This window comes from Bidens hawaiensis, unplaced genomic scaffold (assembly GCF_021521415.1).
Source record: "Bidens hawaiensis isolate Kalapana, Puna unplaced genomic scaffold, B.hawaiensis_p1.1 tig00012613_1, whole genome shotgun sequence".
Taxonomy (NCBI): Eukaryota; Viridiplantae; Streptophyta; class Magnoliopsida; order Asterales; family Asteraceae; genus Bidens; species Bidens hawaiensis.
The window spans coordinates 346,747-370,133 of NW_027492037.1; the positions used below are offsets into that span (position 1 = coordinate 346,747).

The 23,387-nt window shown below is 34.5% G+C and overlaps 5 protein-coding genes and 1 non-coding gene across 6 annotated transcripts; 5 read left to right on the forward strand and 1 right to left on the reverse strand.

The window, feature by feature from the left end:
* The first annotated feature begins 1,496 nt into the window (after positions 1–1,496).
* LOC143541563 (nucleoside diphosphate kinase 3-like) lies at positions 1,497–3,543 on the forward strand. The gene is made up of 7 exons (XM_077034358.1): positions 1,497–1,700; positions 2,335–2,463; positions 2,580–2,617; positions 2,709–2,759; positions 2,869–3,036; positions 3,108–3,220; positions 3,332–3,543. The coding sequence occupies exons 1-7, from the start codon at positions 1,613–1,615 to the stop codon at positions 3,453–3,455; spliced, it is 711 nt and encodes a 236-aa protein (XP_076890473.1). The 5' UTR covers positions 1,497–1,612; the 3' UTR covers positions 3,456–3,543.
* Positions 3,544–4,701: 1,158 nt separating this feature from the next.
* On the forward strand, positions 4,702–8,868 carry LOC143541580 (pentatricopeptide repeat-containing protein At5g66520-like). The gene is made up of 4 exons (XM_077034370.1): positions 4,702–4,818; positions 4,865–4,923; positions 6,361–6,424; positions 7,051–8,868. The coding sequence occupies exons 1-4, from the start codon at positions 4,702–4,704 to the stop codon at positions 8,866–8,868; spliced, it is 2,058 nt and encodes a 685-aa protein (XP_076890485.1).
* TRNAA-CGC (transfer RNA alanine (anticodon CGC)) lies at positions 6,030–6,102 on the forward strand. Its single transcript has one exon. It is a non-coding gene; the product is annotated as a tRNA-Ala (tRNA).
* A 3,118-nt stretch (positions 8,869–11,986) lies between the features above and the next one.
* Positions 11,987–14,629, forward strand: LOC143541564 (UDP-glucose 4-epimerase GEPI48-like). The gene is made up of 9 exons (XM_077034359.1): positions 11,987–12,196; positions 13,025–13,074; positions 13,159–13,294; positions 13,381–13,482; positions 13,589–13,816; positions 13,890–13,968; positions 14,057–14,139; positions 14,226–14,317; positions 14,413–14,629. The coding sequence occupies exons 1-9, from the start codon at positions 12,008–12,010 to the stop codon at positions 14,492–14,494; spliced, it is 1,041 nt and encodes a 346-aa protein (XP_076890474.1). The 5' UTR covers positions 11,987–12,007; the 3' UTR covers positions 14,495–14,629.
* Positions 14,630–15,187: 558 nt separating this feature from the next.
* On the forward strand, positions 15,188–15,809 carry LOC143541565 (photosystem I reaction center subunit II, chloroplastic-like). Its single transcript, XM_077034360.1, has one exon. The coding sequence runs from the start codon at positions 15,188–15,190 to the stop codon at positions 15,782–15,784; it is 597 nt and encodes a 198-aa protein (XP_076890475.1). The 3' UTR covers positions 15,785–15,809.
* Positions 15,810–16,617: 808 nt separating this feature from the next.
* LOC143541567 (phosphatidylinositol 4-kinase gamma 4-like) lies at positions 16,618–18,368 on the reverse strand. Its single transcript, XM_077034361.1, has 2 exons — positions 17,090–18,368; positions 16,618–17,019 (listed from the first exon to the last, which is right to left on the reverse strand). The coding sequence occupies exons 1-2, from the start codon at positions 17,945–17,947 to the stop codon at positions 16,642–16,644; spliced, it is 1,236 nt and encodes a 411-aa protein (XP_076890476.1). The 5' UTR covers positions 17,948–18,368; the 3' UTR covers positions 16,618–16,641.
* Positions 18,369–23,387: the final 5,019 nt, after the last annotated feature.

Sequence of the window (23,387 nt, forward strand, 5' to 3'; positions counted from 1 at the left end):
GGAAATGTTTAAATTATGTTGCCTTTGTCTTAAGTTGGGATTTCTACACAGTTTATAAGTTATCGATAAAACATACATTGCCGGACATAGCACAAAGCTAGGGTGGGGGGGGGGGGGTTGACCGACCCCTGTGAATTTTTTATAGTATGATTAGAGTGAAAAATTCTCAACTGACCCCTATGAAATTGTGAAAACGACCCAATAAAAGTAGAGGCTGACCCTAATAAATTTAAAATGATTTTTTCACAAATATATTCATATTAATATAATATAAATAAATTTGAGTTTAATACCCAATTTCTAAGTCCAATACCCAACCCAATCAATCTATACTTAGTTTTTTAAGCTCAATACTCAACTCAATCAATCTTTACCCAACTTTTAAGCTCAATGCCTAACCAAATCCACATTTTACCTAAGTAAAAGAAATAAGTGGGGATCCAACTTCTAATTTGTTTGAAGTGAGTAAACCTCTGACCGTTGACTTGACCTCTGACCTCATCTATCAATTTCTCACGCTATGATGTGCTAGCTACTTGCTGGCCGCCATCCGTCTGCCTGCTCTCCGCCTTTCCCAACTTCCCTCTCGTCCAAACTCCAAACTCAGTCCACACTAGATATATTGTATTTTAACCATACATTTGTAATGATGTTTCACGTATTTTTTTTGTTATATGATATTTTGTTTGATTATCCTTTTCATATGACCGACCCGATCCAACCTGATCGGAACAGCCGAATCGGACCAAAAAAAATTATATATGATTTTTTTATATAACTAAGTACCGGCCCATGATTTTTTTATGTTTGCTATTTATATTTACATATGTTGGCCACTTTAATTTATAACAATGCTTCGAACCTTATGGCATACACTAGTTCAGATCTGACCCACTAGTTCGGATCTAAGTTGTTCTGAGCCAAACAAATAACACACTTTTAGTTTTCACCCTCCAAAAAGTATGCTTTATAGAAAAACCCATGAGGTTTACAGCATCACAAAGAAACCCTTGTAATGTTTATCAAACACAAACATGTAGACTATCTTGCATATAACGTTGTTTTGTTGATATTTGTTATCATTTTCACGGTCTACATCTTTCAGCTTAGCTCAGATTTTGTTTATTATGTCTTTGCATATAACGTATCGTATTTTATGTGTTACATCTTTCTTAAATTCCACTGGTCCTGAATAAGGGAGATGTGGGATCGTAATAAATGTACCATCTTTCAAAATTAATACGGATGATTAAAAATAAAGTTGTGAGCTTCAAGTGGGTAAAATGAACATAACAAGACTGTGTGAGTATGCGATGCTACATTTTTTAAGAATAAACAAGAAAACTTTAACCCCATAAGTAACATTTGTAGATTTAAGCTAAACGAAAAGCGGATGGATGTAATTGTGATTTAATGCAAACCTTAAGGACTTTTTTGAATTTCCCAACTGCTAACCACATGTTTAACTGTTTTAAGATCCTTTTCTCCATGTTGAAACCAAAACAAATACATTCTGTACCTTACTTTGTTGTCACTCATTTTGATTCCATTTTTCTTGTTAAATTCTGGTTGATTGTTGTTATTTTGATTGATTGATTGATTGAGGACAACGATGAGCTCTGAAATCTACAGATCCGCCTCACGAGCTGCTAGATCTCTTCTCTTCTATGCTTCCAAACACAAGCATCATGTTTCATCTAGTAAGTTTTGTTTTTTTTATCAACTTTGTGAATTCAAATTATGTTGTCTGATTCATATTTGAGTTATATAATTTGATTTATGTGTGTTGCATAATGTACATTATCAAGTGTGGATCTAGTTAATGAATCAATTCTTGATGATTTCTAATTTCCGTTACTCGTAGAAATGTTTTTTTCTATATGATATGCAGGGCTAACATAACATGTCAAACACGAATACACAACATGATTATCTGTGGTGGACGACGTATCAATTTTTCTAAGCGTAAACCTGTTTAGAAACAGGTTACACGACAAGACACAACAAATATCACATATGTAACGACACAAAAGTTGCCAAAAGTTATTAAAAGTCTTAATTTATGCATAATCCTTAACACATTTGAAACAAAAATCCAAGTACACAACACGCAACGTAACTAAGGCATATGTCATATATTTAAAAAAAATATATGAATATAAACAAGTTTTTAATAAGTTAAGAAGTGTTTAAACCTGTTTAGACACAAACTTAACCGTGTCTTAAACATTTCGCCCTGATTAAGACACAAAACCGGTTAACCTCAAATCCAAACTTGTTTAACTCTGTGTTGGTTTTGTGTGAAATTTACTTTGTTCGTGTTCATTCATGTAGAAGGACGAACAGTTGCAGCAGCCACGACAGTTTCCTTCAAAGGAACGGTACCAGCTCTAGCTTCGTTCACCGATTCCACCAACACCTCCAACAGATGGATCGCCGGAGCTGTTGTGCTTCCTGCTGCAGGTTCAGACTTAAGACTTTCAGATTCTGTGATTTCTGATATTATTCGCTTCCTTATGAATTGTTTACACATTATAACCATTTGTTTACAAATTACACATGTAAATCAATATATGCAGCTTACATGCTTCAGGATCAAGAGGCATATGCATTACAGGTGTTTGTTTAATTACCAGTTTCATTTTCTGTATCTGTTAGCAGCGTATATCATTCTCGAAGAACTAATAATTAGTTAAATTCTCTAGCAGATGGAACGCACATTCATTGCTATTAAGCCCGACGGTGTGCAAAGAGGACTGGTAATCCATAATTCATCCCTATAATAATAATACATATTTCCCTATATATAAAACCAAATTTATCAATGTATGATATGTATCATAGCTTTTGGTCCTTTTTATTTTCTAGATTTCGGATATCATAGAGCGGTTTGAACGTAAAGGGTTCAAACTTGTAGCTATTAAGCTTGTGGTACCTTCAAAAACCTTTGCTCAGAAGCATTATTATGATCTCAAAGACAGACCATTTTTTAACGGCTTATGCAACTTCCTCAGCTCCGGCCCTGTTCTTGCAATGGTAAGAATAAATCACCAATGAATAATAAACATTAAGCAAACAAGCGAACTTATTATGATATTTTCGTTCAGGTTTGGGAAGGAGAAGGTGTGATTACATATGGCCGTAAACTTATTGGAGCTACCGATCCACAAAAATCAGAGCCCGGTACCATTAGAGGTGATTTGGCCATTGTTGTTGGAAGGTACTTTAAATTATGCATTTTTGAATACATAAATATTTTTTTGAACATATATCATAGTGGTACTATTAACTATGCACTTGCTAAATGTCACATTTTTCTGTTGCTTTGTAGGAACATTATCCATGGAAGCGATGGTCCAGAGACCGCGAAGAACGAGATCAACCTCTGGTTCAAACCGGAGGAGTTGACTAATTACACAAGCAACCAAGAAAAGTGGGCATATGGAGTCAACTGAGCAAAAATCAACACTAAACCAACTTTCTTATATTTCAGATGGCATCTAATCTAGATAAAAAGGTCTTTTGAAAAATGTTATACAATAAGATGAGTACATTTTATTAATAAGAGCTTGATCTCTTTTCAATTTCACATGTGAATCATTTTATATATGTATGCATGGCACATAATTTATCATATTCTCTTAATGAGTCCTGTGGTTTACCTTTGCTAGGTTTGCTTCATTATAGACTTCTCGTTGTATAACATAGAGAATATACAAACTTTTACCAATTGGCCGAGCGTAACTATGCTCAAGGTAAATTTTATTGAGCGTAACTATGTAGTTTAATGAAATGATCATACATTAAAGAAAAAAACTTATTATTCTTTCTCTACTTTATTGATCTACAACTGAAATAAGTGTATGCACCTTAGTTCGTCTTCTCTTCTCCCCCGAGAGTTTTATGTTCTTATTGAATTCAAAGGCATTCATTTGTTTCCCTTCGATTGGATCTATAAATGTCACAAACCACCACAAAGAAGACAGTAGTTTTATTATAGCTGTGAGCAGAAAGCAGACAAAGTTAAAAACTTTAAAAAAAGAAAACCTGAGTTTCATGAAACCAAACCAAACCAAAACCAAGTTTTTTGAAACTAAACCATAACCGAGCAAGACGAGATGACTCAAACTTTATTATATTAATCCTTTTTGATTATTTATCTGTATGGATCATACACAGTGAATATTTAACAATTACTGTGTTTTGGTTGATCATATGGTTCTCAATATTCAGTTACGGTTACATTATAAATATACATATGAATCTATAATATATTGTTTATGATGTTGTGGAATGTGTATGACGCATGTATAGATAATGAGTGGATATTTTTTCATTAACCTAAGGGTGGGTGTACACGTGTCGAGCTCGGATTGTGAGTAGTTTTTCAAGCTCAGGCTCGCCTCTACCTTGGCTCGTTTATCATTTGTTAATTATTTACTGATATTTATATTTTTTTTCTATATGTTTTAATTATAATTTCTATAAATAACATAATACATATAGATAAATAATAGGCTCGTTTAAGCTAGCAAGCAGGCTCAGGCTTGGGCCCGTTTATTAAACAAGCTTATATTTTAGGCTTGAGCTCGGGCTCGATTAGAGTTTTTAATGAGCAGATCTGGAGTATTTCACGAGCGGCTCGTATCATTGACACCCTTACTTAAGCTTACATGTACATGTTGTGTTGAACATATACAGATGGCAGCAAAGCCACTTACCAAAGCTGAAACTGCAATGACAGAGAGAAAATGGACCATGTCATTAGGTACAAACAGCATGCACTTTGTTTCAATGGATATTATATTTTTTTTTCTGGTAGATTATTCTTTAACCTAAGATTTGTTTCTATGTTTTCTGCTAGATGATATTATCAAAATGCCTTAAGACTGGAACAAGCATTAATAAAGCCAAGAAGCTCCTGTAAGAGATTCTCTCTTTGATATGCTAGAATTAGACTTGAACTTGTATTAGTTATTTGCGGTTGCGGCAAGCAATTCTTGTAGTCATAATTTGGATGCTCACGCTAGTTTTAATTAGTTTGAGCTGTGATCGTTGCCTCATTTGTTTTAACAAAAAGTAAAGAAACACGAAGATGTTCATTTTCTTAGCAAATGATTATATATAAGAAATCTGCCCGTTTGCTTGCTTGGTTAATGTTAAAAGGAAGAAACACGAACAATCCTCGTTTGTGTTTGTTCCGCTCTGACAGTTACAAGCCTATGATTTAAGTGTATCCATTTGATAACCAACCTTTGATATCCGATGGCTTGAATAAAATATTCATACGATTATTATGCTTTAGTAATTAAGTTTTTGAAACATGATTAGTAGTAGGCCTGTCAATTTTACCCGAAACTCAACCCGAAAAAACCTATACCCAAATCTGAAAATCCGAACCGAAGTAATTCGGGTTGGTTCTCAGGTTATTTGATTTATAACTTTTGGGTCAACCCGAATAAATTTTTAGTTTTGAAATTAAATAATTTTTTAGGTATAATAAGCTAGACTTAGCCATTAAAATTACCAGAATGTGGCCCTAATAAACTGTTGTCATTCCAATTATTATGGATCGATTGTTTATTGTTAATTTATTTTTTCCGTTTATTGCTAATAGCAACCGTGATCGAACAACCAATCACGCCAAACTGAAGACGATTATAGTTCGAGTTGGTTTTACTCTTCTTTTGAATTGTTTTACCAAGTTATGTTGGTTTATTATTTGATTATTTGTGTTACGAGCAAAGAAGAATATGTTGTTTAAATTTGAGCATTGTAGTTTTTTAATCCTTTTTTTGTTTTATTTTCTAGGATACTAGAAACCTGATTAACCCAACCTGAACCCAAAAAATTAGAGATTTGGATTGGGTTTTCAGGTCAAAATTTAAAACTTTGAAACCTGAAGAATCTGACCCGAAAAGCACCTCTAATTAGCAGGTTAATTGAGTATAAACTAGCTAACCAACTCAACTCCATTCCACTCCTTAGGATTTATATTTATTAAAGTTTTGAAGGTAAAAGAAACAAGAGGGGATGTAGCTCATATGGTAGAGCGCTCGCTTCGCATGCGAGAGGCACGGGGTTCGATTCCCCGCATCTCCATTTTTATAACGGATGAGATATCTTATCTTCTTATCTGTCTATCAGTATCACTCGCCAGTTTCCGTTTCACAATTTTGTACCTTTATTTCTATTTCCTAAATCTGTTATTCTTGAAATCAATGGTGGTGTCTCATGGGAAGCAACAAATATACCATACAATTACATTACCTAAAAGGCAACTTTACTTATGATGCAATCTCATTATAAATAATAACCGGAATTTAACAACATATATAAGTTTGATTCATTTTATTGCAGGTTTGAAATGCCCAATCGCGGACCGGATGCCCTAAATTCTAAACAAAGTTTTCATCTGCTTAAGGTGTCAAATTCTCACTACCCTACACTACACTATTATTGTAATGTATTTACCATAATTAGCAGATATGATTTTGTTATGTTTTATTTCTAAGAGGTGTAAACAAGCCGAGCCAAGCCCGAGCTCGATCCAAACTCTTTTTCTAATACTCGAGCTCGGCTCGTGATTTAATTTTCAAGCTCCAGCTTAGTTCGCAAGTCGTTTTTTAAGCTCGAGCTTGGCCCGTTTGCTATTTTATATATAATATATAAATATTGGTTAATTATTTTTATATATTTTGATATAAACCTAAACTAGCCTAAGCTCAGCTCGAGCGGGGGTCTAGTACCTTAAACGAGCCAAGCTCGGATGGAGCTCGGCATTGCAGTATGAAATTAATACACAAAAGTCCGAAAGAGTTGAAACTTAAAAATACACTAGTCTCCTAAATGATGTTCCCGTACAAGGCTCGAGCTTGGGCTTGATAAGGTTTGTATCCGTCCAATCTCGAGTAGCTCGCTAGCAGCTCGGCAACTTTGCACCTCTATTTGTAATTAGCCACATTTTATACCTATGTATAGTTGATTAATAATACATAAAAAAACGAACTTAATCAAATCATATGTCCTAATATCATTAACTCAATCTAGCTCCAGCAAGGCCTAGAGTCATGCTCAAATATGAAGAAACTAAAGCAATATCATTCCCAGCTCATTAAACTCGGGCTTCAAGGCGATAACGATGCCATGGGTCGAGTCATCAAGTTCTGTGCTATCTCAACAAACGGTCATTTGGGCTATGCACTCAAGGTGTTCGACAACATGCCTCAACCAGACACATTCATTTACAACACCATTTTCAGAGGTTACTTGCAATATCACCTCACTAAAGATTGCATATATTTATACGTACAAATGCTGCACGCTTCTGTCACGCCTAATAAGTTTACATTCCCTCCGGTCATCAAAGCCTGCACTTTTCACAATGCTGTTGAACAAGGCCTGCAAGTTCATGCTCAGGTTTTGAAATTCGGGTTCCAATCGGACGGTTATTCTCAGAACAGTTTGATTCATATGCATGTGAGTTTTGAGAGGTTGGAGGAAGCAAGGCGGGTATTTGACATGATGCCACAACAGTCCGATGTATCGTGGACGATTTTAATTAGTGGTTATTCTCAGTTAGGATTCGTTGATGATGCACGAGAACTATTTGATAAGATGCCTGAGAGAAACCCGGCTTCTTGGAATGCAATGATTGCAGCATATGTTCAAAGCAACCGTTTCCATGAAGCGTTTCAACTGTTTGATCAGATGCAATGGTCCGATAAATTTAAGTTAGACAAGTTTGTTGCTGCTAGTATGTTATCAGCTTGTACCGGGCTAGGAGCAATGAAACAAGGTGAGTGGATACATGATAATATCAAGAAAAGCGGGATCGAAATCGACACAAAACTCACAACATCTGTCATTGACATGTACTGCAAATGTGGGTCCCTCGAAAAGGCGTGTGAAACGTTTAACGAGTTAGAAACTAAAGGAATCTCGACATGGAATTGCATGATTGGTGGACTTGCGATGCACGGAAAGGGGGAGGAGGCGGTTGACCTTTTTAGAAAAATGGAAATCGAGTCAAACGTGTCTCCCGACTACATCACATTCGTGAACTTATTAACCGCGTGTGCTCATTCTGGTTTGGTCAAACAAGGTCAACACTATTTCCAACACATGGTCAAAGTTTATAGCATTGCACCTAAAATGGAGCATTATGGATGCCTGGTGGACCTGTTAGGGCGAGCAGGAATGTTAACCGAAGCGATGAAGGTTATAAACGACATGCCGATGGACCCTGACGCACGTGTGATGGGTGCACTTGCAGGTGCGTGTAAGATACATGGAAACTTAGAGTTAGGTGAAAAAACAGGTAAAAAAGTTATAGAATTAGAACCTTATAATAGCGGGCGATATGTATTATTAGCTAACGTATATGCGAAGGCTTGTAAATGGGAAGATGTTGCCAATATTAGAAAGTTAATGAATGACCGAGGCGTGAAGAAATCGAGTGGGTTTTCGTTAATTGAAACCGATGGGACAGTTAATGAGTTTGTTGCAGGGGGGAGAAGTCATCCTGACTGTGAAATAATATATGCAAAAGTGAAAGAAATGTTGTCATGTATTCGGTCTATTGGATACACGCCTGAAGGTGAGGGTGCCGGGTATGATATTAGTGACGAAGAGGATATCGAGAGGGCGTTGTTTTACCATAGTGAGAAACTAGCGATTGCGTTTGGTTTGTTGAAAACGAAAGCTGGGGAGACTTTGAGGATTACTAAGAACTTGAGGGTGTGTAAAGACTGTCACGAGGCGAGTAAACTTATTTCTAAGTTTTATAGTCGGGAGATAATCGTTAGAGATAGAAGTCGGTTTCATCATTTTAAAGAAGGTGTGTGTTCGTGTAACGATTACTGGTGAGGTCATTCTGAACAAAATGTGAATTTACTGGTCGGACTAGTTGAACCGGTATTAGAAATCAGATGACATTGTAATTCCTTAAGAAAAGCATTAAGTATATAAGCATTGCATAGAAATTCACTGTAAGACTAGTTGAACCAGTATTAAAATTGAATGACATATTGGCATTATAATTACTTTTACAAAACAACAAGGTATATAAGCATTACAAAAAATTATCATCAGCTCAACAACCTAGAGATGCAAATCCTAACCGGTTAATCGAACCAAAATGGCAAAAGCGGCCTTGACTTGAAATTGGTTAGTAGAAGTCAGTCTGGAACTAGGGACAAGTTAAGGATTTTCACATAGGAACCAATTAACCGAGACCAATTGGTTTCAATAGGTCAATAAGGTTGGAGTTAATAAGGTTAACAAATTTTTAATCTAACCGGTTAAAAGGTTAGTGTTTTTCCACTCAAGCACCCAGTTAGAAACCGTAACCAATTACTGGCAATAACCGGTTTTGACCATTTGTCTAATAATCGGACATGGTTGATAACCGACATGATATGTATTTAAGCTCCAAGCTAAAAGTCGTCCACAGCCTTAGTTTTCGGAGAACTATTAGACCTTTGTATTATATACTCTATACTATATATGTTTAGTAAGCCATTGCTGATTTAATTAATCAGTTTCTGTGTATATTCATCTTAAATATTGTGTTCATGAATTTTAATTATGGAATAAAATCACAAACACGTTTCGTTGATTACAAGGTAACATACGTTGTATATAGTTGACTTCGAATTAGTCAAATACTAAGATCTTAAGTTTGTTACATATCACGAAATTAGGCCACAAAACACACGTTACAAAGTAAAGTATGGTATTCATTCACCCATTCTTATATAATTATATCGTATTTATAATATCCCTTTATTACATGTATAATGATATTTATTGTGTAATTATAATATTATATATATTATTATATAACTCAAATTAACCAAAACGGAACAAAAATTATTATATTTTTTTATTTCATGCGGATATTATATTGAAGCAAACCAAACAAAACCAAACCGATTCATCGTTTCCCGGTTCTCATTCTGCCTCAGTTGGAGGATTCACCGGTTGAATACGGTTTCCCAACACATGCATGTTATGTTTTTTTTTGTTAGGTACACAATCATTATTATTGTGATTTTTTAATAACATATGCTTTCTTAAATGTTATTATACGTATGATCACTCCTGGACTTCACATGGTAGTATGCAAACTTTCCCCACACATAATGAATCAAAAGCTCACTTCCAACTTTAATTTCAAATAAAGTTTAACCCGTTGTCACTCTTAACTTTATCGTATTTTAACTTTATAATTTATATTGTAAAATAAAATAGGTAATAAGAAATTGTTTAGGCCAATTAATAAGTATATGGTTATTATAAACCTTCTTGATTCATAACAATGAATCAAAGTCTAATTATTTATATATAAGTATATATAAATATTCTAGTGCATTATCTTTTCCACTATCAATGGCACAAGTATCTCAAAACTTGAGCAAACCATTTAAGTTGAGATTCCCCAAATTTCTTCTTTTCCCCAAACTGGGGTTGCCAAAACTACACAAAAAAACCTACTTTTTGACCTCCCTCCATTCTTCCAATCTGTCACCACATGTATAATTATTTAATGTATATTTTGCTGTTAAAAATGTATAATTAATAAAAGAAAAAAAATCTAAACGGTCAGTTATTCTACTGACCCATTCGATCATCTTCATCTTATTATCAGGAGGAAACCTATCATAGAAAAGAAAACCATCTGATCCAAACAAAAACCTTTATGTTTTGTCACTTGTAGGAATTGGACCCAGATCATTAACATATATTAATTTAACAAATGTATATGTACAATTAATGTTGTTTAAAAAAACGTATAATTAATTATTAATGCATATATCATCATCATCGTATTCAGTATATCCCACCAATAGCAATGCTATGGTAGGGTCTGAGGAGGGTAAGATGTAGACAGCCTTACCTCTATCCTATAGGGATAGAGAGGCTGCTTCCGGTGAGACCCCATAGAACAAAATTAATTGCTTTCCAAAAAAGACAAGTAAATCAATTAATGTATATATACAATTATTTAATGTATATATAGTCAAAGAGTCTATGATGGAATAGTAAAAGTAAAGACATTTGGTGTTTTATGTGGTCATGTTCAATTTTTACGCTCAGCATTTAGTTTAGCGGCACCAGGGTGATGATAGGAGACCATACGAGTAGGCGACGCTCACTAGTTGAATCCTTAAACTGAACGAGCTTTATCTCACCGTACTGTCGTGCATTCAGACGATATAATTAATTGTTCAAAAAAAATGTACAATTAATTGAAAAATTAACTAATCCCTCAATTGTGGCCTAGTGGCAGACAGCCTTAGATTCTCCGATAGAGAACCAAGTTCGATCATCACTTGTGTCATTTTGGATTAATATTGTCAATGAAAAATTTAAGTTTAGCTATTTGAGGTTGTCAATTCAGATTCTGAGTCCACCTGTGTTTTTATTCCACCTTGTTCCCGAGTTCATTTATGAAAAGAAAAGCAAAGAAAAGAAAGTTTTCTCTTCTTATCTTTTCTTTTAGCATCTCCTTATTTTCTTCAATTTATTTTCCTTCCAAATCTTTCCAAATTGGAAAGATACAAATTGTCTTAATTTACTTATCATTTTCTCTCCCCTCCCCTTCTTTTCTTTCTTTTAATGAAACTCGGGAACACCCTTTTTATATTTTCCTTCCTTTTTTTTCTTAAATAAAACTCGAGAACACAACATATTTTTTCCCTTCCCTTTTTATATTTTTCTTCCTTTTTTTTCTTAAATAAAACTCGGAAAAAAATGAACCAATATATATAGAGCATAAACACAACACAATTCTCCGTCTGTCACAAATATTATTATTCCCTTCATTCACAGATCCCTCACATCACATAATAATAATAATAATAATAATAAAACAACTGTACATAACCAACCATAACCCCCAATTCTTCCTTAATTCTTCTACAGATTCACTCACCTGCAGTTCAATCTGATTCCGATTGCATACCACAAAATTTGCTCAATTGATTATTGCCAATCCATCACAATGTCGCCATCGCATTGCGTGTTGGTTACCGGTGGTGCCGGTTACATCGGCAGTCACACCGTCTTACAGCTCCTATTAACCGGTTACAAGACGGTTGTCATTGACAATTTTGATAATTCATGTCAAATCGCTGTCAATCGAGTTCAAGAACTTGCTGGTGATCGTGCTGTTAACCTCATTTTTCATCAGGTTAGTGTTTTTGTTGCTGTTGCTTTGGTTAATTTCTGGGTTTGGAGAATTAGGGTTAGAATTTGTGGAATTGGGGGTTTTGAATTGGGTTATGGCTTAATTTGAGTAATTTGGAATTGGGTTGGTTGAATTAGATGTTGATCTCAATTATGCATAAATTGTTGTGTTAATTGATGTGGACCTTAATGTTTAAATTTTGAAAGTTGATTTGATAAAAAGAATATATATATTTTAATTTGTTTTTATTATTATTATTATTGTTATTGTTATTGCTAATTTTCCATTAATTTCTGTTTTTGAGCAATTAGGGTTAGGTTTAAGTGCCTAATTTGTGAAATTAGGGATTTATTTGTTGAATTGATTTAATGTTTAATTTGAGTAATTTGAAATTGGGTTAGTTGATTTAGACATTAGTCTCAATTATGCCATAATTATCATGTTCATTGATGAGGACATGCATGCTTCATTGGAGAGTTGATTGAGGAAAAGAATATATTTTAATTTCTTTTTATTATTATTATTATTATTCAAATAATAATAATAATTTAGTTGAAGGTGTAAAATTTTGTTGAATTTTGGTGGGTTTTGAATTGATTTGATACTTGATTTTGAGTATTTTGAAATTGGGTTTGTTGATTTAGACATTAGTCTCATTTTTGCCTAAATTGTAATTGATGATTTGATGTGGACCTTTATGCATCAGTTTGAAAAGTTGATTTGAGGAAAAGAATATATTTTTAATTTGTTTCTTTTATTAATATTATTATTGTTATTTATCTATTTACGAGTTAATAATACTTGTGTTTTCTTTATTTTGATTCACTGCAGATTGATATTAGGGACAAGGCTGAATTAAAGAAGCTTTTTGCCTCCACAAAGTAAACTTATTTACTGATGGTTATAAGTTATAATTTATAAACAAGTGGGAATCTTTATTAATTTGGTTTTTAATTGAAACTTAGGTTTGATGCTGTTATACATTTTGCTGGTTTGAAGGCGGTTGGTGAAAGTGTGCAGAAGCCATTAATGTATTATGACAATAATGTTGTTGGCACTTTAACCTTGTTGGAAGTTATGGAAGCTCATGGATGCAAAAAGGCATATAAATTGTTTTACTTTATACTTGTATATATTGTTATTAATACATAATTTGTTAATGTGACTTGTTTTTTTAAACATTTCAGATTGTGTTCTCATCATCGGCTACTGTTTACGGTTGGCCAAAGGTGTTACCTTGCACGGAAGATTTCCCGTTATCTGCGGCCAGCCCGTATGGACGAACTAAGGTACCAAACATTTCAAATTATTATTATTATTATTATTATTATTATTATTATTATTCTAGTTATTCAATACAATAGTGGTAAATGTATACATGTTTAATTGATTCAGTTGATGGTTGAGGACATTTTTCGTGACATTTATGCTTCGGATTCTGGATGGAAAATGATAATGTTACGGTATTTCAACCCAGTTGGGGCCCACCCGAGTGGGTATATTGGTGAGGATCCTTTGGGGTCACCGAACAATCTTATGCCTTTCATTCAGCAAGTGGCTGTTGGTAAGTTACCTGCACTTAAAGTATTTGGAACCGATTACTCAACCAAAGATGGAACAGGGGTATGTTTTTGCTGCCAGTATTTTGCTTTGCGTTGCACTTAATGTGGAGTTTAATGTAATATCTTCTCTTCAGGTGCGTGATTACATCCATGTTTCAGATTTAGCTAATGGACATTTGGCTGCTTTGAGAAAACTCTCGGATCCTGAAATAGGTAGGCTTCTTCCTTTTATAGTTGGAATAAAATCGGATTATGTTTTATTCTACGGGTTTAAAAATATAAATGTGATTATTGTTTATAGGCTGTGAGGCTTACAATTTGGGAACCGGTAAAGGAACATCTGTTTTGGAGATGGTTGCAGCATTTGAAAAGGTCTCGGGAAAGGTATATTAAATTTCTTAAAAAATCGCTTTTATATTATAATTTCTAATCATACAACTTTTACACCTGTTAATTTTTATTTGTTGTAGAAAATTCCTCTGGTAATATCTGGAAGACGGCCCGGTGATGCTGAGGTGGTATATGCTTCGACAGCGAAAGCAGAGCGTGACTTAAACTGGAAGTAAGTTTTCTTTTTCAGTTTGCAAAGGTTATTTATTTGTAAAAGATAAAAAAAATATATTAACATACTTATATTTGATTTGATGATGGGTGTAGGGCGGAGAATGGGATAGAGGAGATGTGCAGGGACCAGTGGAACTGGGCTAGTAAGAACCCGTACGGTTATCAGAGCAAATAAACAGGTGCACAAAAGGCGGTTGTTGAGTTTTATAAAGTCAAAGTCAAAAACACTTAGTAGAGAATAGAAGGCTAGGCAGGGTGATTGCTATTAAGTTAAACAATAAGCATTTGATAGATGGTCATATTCTTTTTCAATATTTAAGCGTCCAGGGGCATCCTTTTACTTTTTTTACTTTTTACATATAGTTCAGTTTGTTCTTGTATATCACATTTTAGTGAGATATGGTGGTTTGTAGCTATTCAAGAGGCATATTTGATATACATTTGGGAATTATTCTATTTATTATTTCTTTCTTTCTCTGCCCTTGTTTTACTGTTTTTTTTTTTATTGCCATTTTACTTGTAGGTTTTAGTTTTCTTTTGTGGGATCCCATGTTTTGTCTGGGCTATGTTTGGTCGTAGAGCGAGGATATCGTACGAGAGATTAGATACGCATTTAGAATTGTTTATATCTTATTAGCCAAGTATTTAACTTTTAACAGAATCATACTTACAGTCTCAAGGATTCAAGTTTCAACTATCATAATCTTGTCTATATTCCATACACCTGGCAATAGATGAAGCTAGATCAAATACCACATTCTCATTGGCTACCACAAAATCTTATTATCCAATACCACCACCTTATCCCATCAAACACCAAAAACCTTAAAACCACCACCATCACAAGCCACAACCACACTTCACCAATATGGCCATGGCTACACAAGCATCCCTCTTCACACCAACAATCTCCAACCAAAGAAAACAATCCTCACCACTCACCACCATCAAACCCCTCAAAGTCAAACCCACCCCACGGTTTACCACCATCAAAGCCACGGCGGAAGAGGCCGTCACCAAAGAAGCTCCGGTGGGCTTCACCCCACCGGAACTCGACCCGAACACCCCCTCCCCCATCTTTGCCGGCAGCACCGGCGGCTTACTCCGGAAAGCCCAAGTGGAAGAATTCTACGTTATCACATGGGACTCCCCGAAAGAACAAATATTTGAAATGCCAACTGGTGGCGCTGCCATTATGAGACAAGGGCCAAACTTACTAAAACTAGCAAGAAAAGAACAGTGTTTGGCTTTGGGGACAAGGTTGAGGTCTAAGTACAAGATTAAGTACCAGTTTTATCGGGTGTTTCCGAACGGGGAGGTGCAGTATTTGCACCCGAAAGACGGGGTCTACCCGGAGAAGGTTAATCCGGGTAGGCAAGGGGTGGGGCAGAATATGAGGTCCATTGGGAAGAATGTTAACCCCATTGAGGTTAAGTTTACTGGGAAACAACCTTATGATATATGAATGTGATTATGTGATTTTGGACCTTATTAACTGTTTGATGTTTTTTGTGTTGGGTTTATTTGCTATGTTTGATAGTTATGACCTATGATCATACACAAAATTACAAAATGACTTATAGAGAACATAAGTAAATAAGTTACAACTAAAAAGTGCTTAAGTTTCCTTCAATCAAAAGTGAGTTACCCCAATAAATACATATCTAAACGAGCCAAGCTTGATCCCCTTTTAAACTAAAATGAGTTGAGCTCGAGCCTAAATGAGCTTGGGATCAAGTCGATATGATGCGGGCTCAACAAGGCTTGTAAAGATTAGTTAAGTTCTTTTTTTGGAATATAATAGTAATAATTGAGAAAAATAAGTTACAAAAGAATTATATTTTTATAAAAATAATTAGTTGATTATTAATTAATAAACTTTAAAAGTGATAAAAAGAATAAAAGGAAAAGAGGAGTAAGGGATAAAAGAAAAGAGAAAAAATAAAAGGAAAAAGTCGGTCGAAACGACGAGAAATGTGATAACATATGAACTTTAGGCGTGTTTTTTGTATTTACTGAATTGAGATGATACAGCCTGCAAGTTATTATCTCGTAGATAAAAGGCAGGGAACTTAATTCATCCAAACTTTAATCTACAAGCTTTCTCTCTTAAACACAATGATTATGATTCACAACAAAAACATTGTTAGTGGGTACAATGCATTTAACTACAGAAGCCAAATTCAGCAAGGAGATCTAAAAAACACCATTGCTGATCACACTTTTATTAGTATTGCTGACACTTCACAATAAAACTAGAAGCCACACATCACACCATCCAAAAACAAATCAATTACATACATACATACACAACACGTATAACTAAACACGCATATTCTCGAGTTCGTAATCCATGATTTCAGACACAAGTTCAAGAAACGAACCCTTGTTCATTCCCATGAGCATGGACTCATGAGCTTTCTGAACCATCTTCTCAATCATGGACTCTTCGCTAACCTTTACTCTGCACATGATTTGACCAATGGCAAAAGGCGAGAGCCCTTTTGATGCACCTTTTTTCAAAAGCATGGTAGAAACGAGAAACGTGCGTGCACACTCTCGTGATAGGTCCCACCCGTGTGACCTCAAAAGTGCTATATCTTGCTCTGCATCCAATGAGTCTATGTAGTTGATAACTTGTTTTGAGTACGGTTCACGTGCTTGTGGCCAATACAACCAATCAAATGTGCAGTCTTTAAACTATAAAAAACCAAGAAATCATATTATTATCATAATTAAGGACCGAAAAGTATATGTTTTGAGTTCTTACATTCTCGGGCAAGCAATATCCATGGTCAATAGGAGTCAACACAATCCGACCCCCTTCTCGGTTCATCAAAATATTCCCCGCGTGCCTATCCGCATTCGCGGTTCTTATATCCAAAACCGTGATCTTATGTACCTCTTCAACCGGAAAATCCCTCGGCCCCATATCTTCACAACTTCCACAGTTTTTCACAAACATTTGTAAAGATCCAACTTTTACATTCTCGGGCCCGCCAACGTACCCTAAGGGATGATTAAACTCCGGGCTCAAACACTTAACCATGATTGTCGGTGGCACACCTGCGAAACCCATTTCACGGGTCGTTGACCTGGGCCCAGTCAACGGATGATCTAAAATATAGGCTGCAACTTCTCTCAATGCGCCTTCACCTACTTTAGTCCCTCTCTTTAACCCTTCACCGGTTTCTGACACCGGAAGCCCGTTAGGGTTATTAACCGCCATTGGTTCTTCATCTACGGGTTTGAAAACAGCAACAGTCTCGTTACCTACCACGTGTTGCATAAAATACGCGCCTCCCGTGCCTTCGGTCGATCTAACTGGTTTCTTCCCAAATTTCAATCCTTTAGACGCTGAATTTAACACACTCCATATCACATTAGGAATTTTCAAATAAGGGTTTACAATAACAGGCTGCAATAAGTAACCAAGATTCTGTATCTTTTGTTTCTTGTCTAGAAACCCTTTACATGTTTGAATCTTGAACTCGACCGAATCGGACTCCAAAATACACATGGGAATCACTGAACCGGCAACAGTTAGGTATATGACAATGGGTTTGTTAACATTATGAACAAAACCCATATGAATCGGACTCAAACCCACATCAACAACAGCTGACATTGTTTCAGTTTGACTCACAAAAAGTCAAACTTTTTATCACCTCTTCACTGTCTTCTTCTTTAATTACAATATTTCACACATTTCAATCAAACTGAAGATTATTAATACACAAATCTTCAAATTACTTACAAGATCAATAGAAACAGAACCCTAATTGGGTCGTATCAAAAGGGCGTTTTCGTCAATTGGCTCCAAAATGCAATTCATTTCTGGGTTGAGTAGATTGTTACCTGAATTGAATGAATCGAAGGCCAATTTGAAGAAATTGATGAACTGGGTACGATTTGTTTATGTGAATTGGTTTTTAGGGTTTGTTTTAGATGGATTTATGATTCCGGGATAGTGAGAGAACGAAAATATAGCCGTTGGGTGTGGGTATTGTCTTGACCTGGAACACCAACGGCCCTTTAGAGCGGCTCGGCTTTTTATGCGTTATGTGTAGCTTTTGTTGATACATATATGTTTGAATAAAGTAAACAGTCATGAGTGCTTTATATCTGGGGTGTGGTTTTTAACTGTACCCGAATAACAAACCCGAATCAAAGTGCCCCGAGACCCGAATAACGAATCCGAAATCGAAGTGACCCGAGACCCGAATAACCCGAACCGATTAAGCCCCTAACCCGAATCCGAGATAAAATATTTGGGTCGGTATTTGGGTTGAAATACCCAAATTCGGGTTAACCCGAATAACCTGAAGTATAATACATCGATGCATGTATCCCTAATTTTTATAGGGTAGTTTAGTGTTGAAGTAACACATTGACCTTATGTATTCTTGTTCGATTGTTCTCAAGACTCCGATAATATTGGATTTATCACATCCCAATGCATTAATGACTATAAAGCATATTGAAAATGTATATTCAGTTCCAAAACTTAAATAGTATAGTATTTAAACAAATACGTATCGAGCATGTTTCTTCAATCTACACAAGTATTGATCTACAGACTACAATACTCCTTCATCTGGTCTAATGCATGTTTGTATGATAAATTTCATGTTTTGCTAAATAATATATGTTATTGTTTAATATGGTTGTATATTATGGTTTTATAACGGCTTGGAATATGCTTTTTTAATTTATGATATTGTCAAAGGTGGACATATTTTTTTAATTTGTTAAACCCGAAACCCGACCCGAATTAACCCGACCCGTTCAACCCGAAACCCGAACAAACCGAACTTATTTGGGTCGGTTCTTGGGTCAATTTGTTTTAATCTCAAACCCGAACAAACCAGATCGCTTTTAAACGGGTTATAACATATCATTTATTTATGAAACTATTTCATCATCAAACCCTAAGTATATTATTAACTTTCTTATAATAAAGAAAATTAAAATCCAAAAAATAAATATTAAAAAACAAAAAATGTAAAACAACCATTCTCTCAAGCCATCAGATTACTTTATTTGTAAATGAAGGCTTCTGGCGCATTTAACCCGAATTCACGGGTAAAGGTCTCACAAAACCCAGATAGCTCTTAAACGGGTTATAACATCTCATTATATTAAAAAATAATCTCATCAAATATTTGATATGAAAAACTTTTAAAATAGGAATATACTAAATATTAATATCCTATTTTATTTAAAAAAGATATTATTTATAATTAAGAAACTGTTTTATAATAAAGAAAATAAACAGGTAATGGGTATCACCAAACCCAGATAGCTTTTAAACTGGATTATATATATCATTTATTTGTGAAACAATTTCATCATCAAACCTCAAGTATATTAATTATTAACTTTCTTACAATAAATAAAATTAAAATCCAAATATATACATATATAAATATTAAAAACGAATAATGTAAAACAACCCCCGTAATACGGGGGATAAAATCTAGTTATCTATAATCTATAATATATATAAACGAAAACCCAAAATTCCTATGTGTCGTGATGTGGTCACTCCCCCCTTTTATGAAAGCCACCAGATTTCTTGATTTTTAAATGATAGCCTCTCATTGATTTAACCCAAATTCATGGGTATGGGTCTTACCAAAACCAGATAGCTCTTAAACGGGTTATAACATCTCATTAAATTAAAAATTAATCTTACCAACTATTTGATATGAAAATCCTATAAAATAGGAATATACTAAAATTTAATATCCAATTTAAAAAGAAAATGATATTATTTATAATTAATAAACAATTTTATAGTAAAAAACATAAGCGGGTCATGGGTCACCAAATTTAGATAGCTTTTAAACAGTTTATAACATGTCATTTATTTATGAAAGCCTTTTATCATCAAACTCTAAGTATATTATTAACTCTCTTACAATAAAGAAAATTAAAATCCAAAAAATAAATATTAAAAAACAAAAAATGTAAAACAACCATTCTCTCAAGCCATCAGATTACTTTATTCGTAAATGAAGGCTTCTGGCGCATTTAACCCGAATTCACGGGTAAAGGTCTCACCAAACCTGAGATAGCTCTTAAACGGGTTACAACATCTCATTATATTAAAAAATAATCTCATCAAATATTTGATATGAAAATCTTTTAAAATAGGAATATACTAAATATTAATATCCTATTTTATTTAAAAAAGATATTATTTATAATTAAGAAACTGTTTTATAATAAAGAAAATAAACAGGTAATGGGTATCACCAAACCCAGATAGTTTTTAAACCGGATTATATATATCATTTATTTGTGAAACCATTTCATCATCAAACCTCAAGTATATTAATTATTAACTTTCTTACAATAAATAAAATTAAAATCCAAATATACATATATAAATATTAAAAATGAATAATGTAAAATAACCCCCGTTATACGGAGGATAAAATCTAGTTATCTATAATCTATAATATATATAAACGAAAACCCAAAAATCCTATGTGTCGTGTTGTAGTCACTCCCCCCTTTTATGAAAGCCACCAGATTTCTTGATTTTTAAATGGAGGTCTCTCATTGATTTAACCCAAATTCATGGGTATGGGCCTTACCAAAACCAGATAGCTCTTAAACGGGTTATAACATCTCATTAAATTAAAATTTAATCTTACAAACTATTTGATATGAAAATTCTACAAAATAGGAATATACTAAAATTTAATATCCAATTTAAAAAGAAAAGGATATTATTAATAATTAATAAACAATTTTATAGTAAAAAACATAAGCGGGTCATGGGTCACCAAATCCAGATAGCTTTTAAACGGGTTATAACATGTCATTTATTTATGAAAGCCTTTGTCACACCCCGACTCAGGGCCTGGGTGCGACGCCCGTTAGTTGGTATCCAGTTTTGAAAATATATCAGAGTTGCGGGTTATTAGCGGAAGTTTTTTAAAATATAATATTCATTTATAAAATGTCGGGTCAGAATACCCGTTGTATAAAATATCAACGGAAGTTTTTTCAGATAAAATATTATTAAAATCTCGGGAGTTGAACACCCGTTTTAATATTTCAAATATCTGCCTTTTGAAAATAGAATTCTTTAATAACATTCTGAATAAACATCTGAGACATCAGATCACCTCTAATGACCATGTCTCCAATCTTCTATCAGTCCTGCCTGTCAGTTCTATTCTTTTACAGTTTCCGGGGGGGGGGGGGGAAATACGTCAGCACACAGCCGGTGAATGACGCTGACTCAATAATACCAGTGTGTAAACAATAACAATACCTTTGTGACTATACTCATTAGGCACCCAACTCAATTAGGTTACAATTACCCTAAGTACATGTACAATTAATCATATACATAATATCATTTCTCTGATCAGTCCCGTAGACTACCAGAGGCATGTTTGATGATATGCATGGCCTCAGGGAAATCCGAGTCACCATGTATGTATGGATCCAGACACATGTATACTCTTAATCTGAGTATGCCCGTTTCTTATTATTGCAACACAAAGTTTTAAGGATTCGTAAATCCCATGCAAACAGTTCAGACTCTAAAAGAGTTGTAAAAGGTTTGGGCGTATTCACCTTATATGATTGTAATCAGTTTCGGATACTAATTCCTGTATATTGATCAGTTTCGGTTACTGACCCCTGTCTGTAAATCAGTTTCTGTTACTGATTCCTGTTTCCGTTTTCAGCTTTCAGATTAATTGATTTCTCGGACCTATAGTACGAGAATAACATTTGTATAAATATCTAGATCTACGATCTAGCTTCAGACCTCGTAGTCTGTTTTGTATAGCTGTAACCTTGATAAATTATTTGTTTGTACAAAACATGTGGACCTTTAGTCCCTTTATTTTATTAATTATATGTCAGATTTCTTCTTCAGGAAGAAACATTTATACCATGTTTCTTCTTCAAAAAGAAACATTATTATAACTATAACCTGTGTGAATGAATAGTATATTTCTTAATCATTAAGAAATACTATTTAACTATAACCCTTGCTTATAAAAAGTTATATTATGCTTATCAGTAATCAAGGTTCGGCTATATCCCTGACTATGGTCTAAGCTATTATAATAATAATAACTTAATCAGAACCCCTACATCGTACGGGTATCTGGAGTTAAATGCATATGATTGATCGGGCGTCACTTCTACTCTATATCGCATAACAAAGCTTACACCATCAGAGTTTCGGAGCTTGGCACGCTTCACGAGGTCAGTACGCCTTTCGAGGTTGGCTTCACGAGGTCAGTACACCAGGTGCTGCCACGTGTCTCCACGTGTCATGCATGCAGAAATGCCACTTCGCGTATCGCGAAGATGCGTGGTCTTTCTTCTTCGCGTATCGCGAATATGCTTCAAGGTCGGTTCAGGTCTTTTGTCTTTCGCGTAGCGCGATGATGTTGAGGCTTGATCCTTCGCGTATCACGAAGAATGAACTTTTCATATTTTCATTTCCAGTCCTTGTAGTTGTCCAAAAATACTAAAGTGGCCCTTATGCGGCTCGCGGCGATGCGAGCGTGCGAAATGCCAAGTGCGCAATCAAAACGCCACATTACGCCGATCGCCCGAGTCCGTGTCCGTGTCCATGCGCATCGGGTGCTTCGCACCCTCCGCTAGGATTATGGAAAGTGATTAGCCACATTAAAACATTTTTATGGAAACTTGCTTCCTTATAAAGAGCTTCCATTTCTTTATTTGTTTACATGTGGGATGAAAGTATCTTTTCCTTATTTATACCCATGTGGAATGCTTCCACTTTCTTCCAACTTTCCATTTGAGATGAAATTTTCTTAATTCCTTAACATAAGAATGCTTTGTTTTTCTTATCTTATTCTTTCCATTACTTGCCTTTGAAATTATTTTTAATCCTTCAACTTTCAAAGTTGACATATTTGGTCCAAAATAAATATGGGTTTTTCCTAGATGTTACACCTTTCATCATCAAACTCTAAGTATATTATTAACTTTCTTACAATATAGAAAATTAAAATCCAAAAAATAAATATTAAAAAACGAAAAATGTAAAACAATCATTCTCT

Coding starts and splice junctions, on each gene's coding strand:
- LOC143541563 (XM_077034358.1), top strand. CDS start 1,613: ATGAGCTCTGAAATCTACAGATCCGCCTCACGAGCTGCTAGATCTCTT. Junction 2,618..2,708: donor AAGAGGCATATGCATTACAG/GTGTTTGTTTAA, acceptor ATTCTCTAGCAG/ATGGAACGCACATTCATTGC. Junction 3,221..3,331: donor TTGGCCATTGTTGTTGGAAG/GTACTTTAAATT, acceptor GTTGCTTTGTAG/GAACATTATCCATGGAAGCG.
- LOC143541580 (XM_077034370.1), top strand. CDS start 4,702: ATGGCAGCAAAGCCACTTACCAAAGCTGAAACTGCAATGACAGAGAGA. Junction 4,924..6,360: donor AATAAAGCCAAGAAGCTCCT/GTAAGAGATTCT, acceptor ATTTTATTGCAG/GTTTGAAATGCCCAATCGCG. Junction 6,425..7,050: donor AAAGTTTTCATCTGCTTAAG/GTGTCAAATTCT, acceptor AACTCAATCTAG/CTCCAGCAAGGCCTAGAGTC.
- LOC143541564 (XM_077034359.1), top strand. CDS start 12,008: ATGTCGCCATCGCATTGCGTGTTGGTTACCGGTGGTGCCGGTTACATC. Junction 12,197..13,024: donor TTAACCTCATTTTTCATCAG/GTTAGTGTTTTT, acceptor GATTCACTGCAG/ATTGATATTAGGGACAAGGC. Junction 13,483..13,588: donor GCCCGTATGGACGAACTAAG/GTACCAAACATT, acceptor TAATTGATTCAG/TTGATGGTTGAGGACATTTT.
- LOC143541565 (XM_077034360.1), top strand. CDS start 15,188: ATGGCCATGGCTACACAAGCATCCCTCTTCACACCAACAATCTCCAAC.
- LOC143541567 (XM_077034361.1), bottom strand. CDS start 17,947: ATGTCAGCTGTTGTTGATGTGGGTTTGAGTCCGATTCATATGGGTTTT. Junction 17,020..17,089: donor GATATTGCTTGCCCGAGAAT/GTAAGAACTCAA, acceptor GGTTTTTTATAG/TTTAAAGACTGCACATTTGA.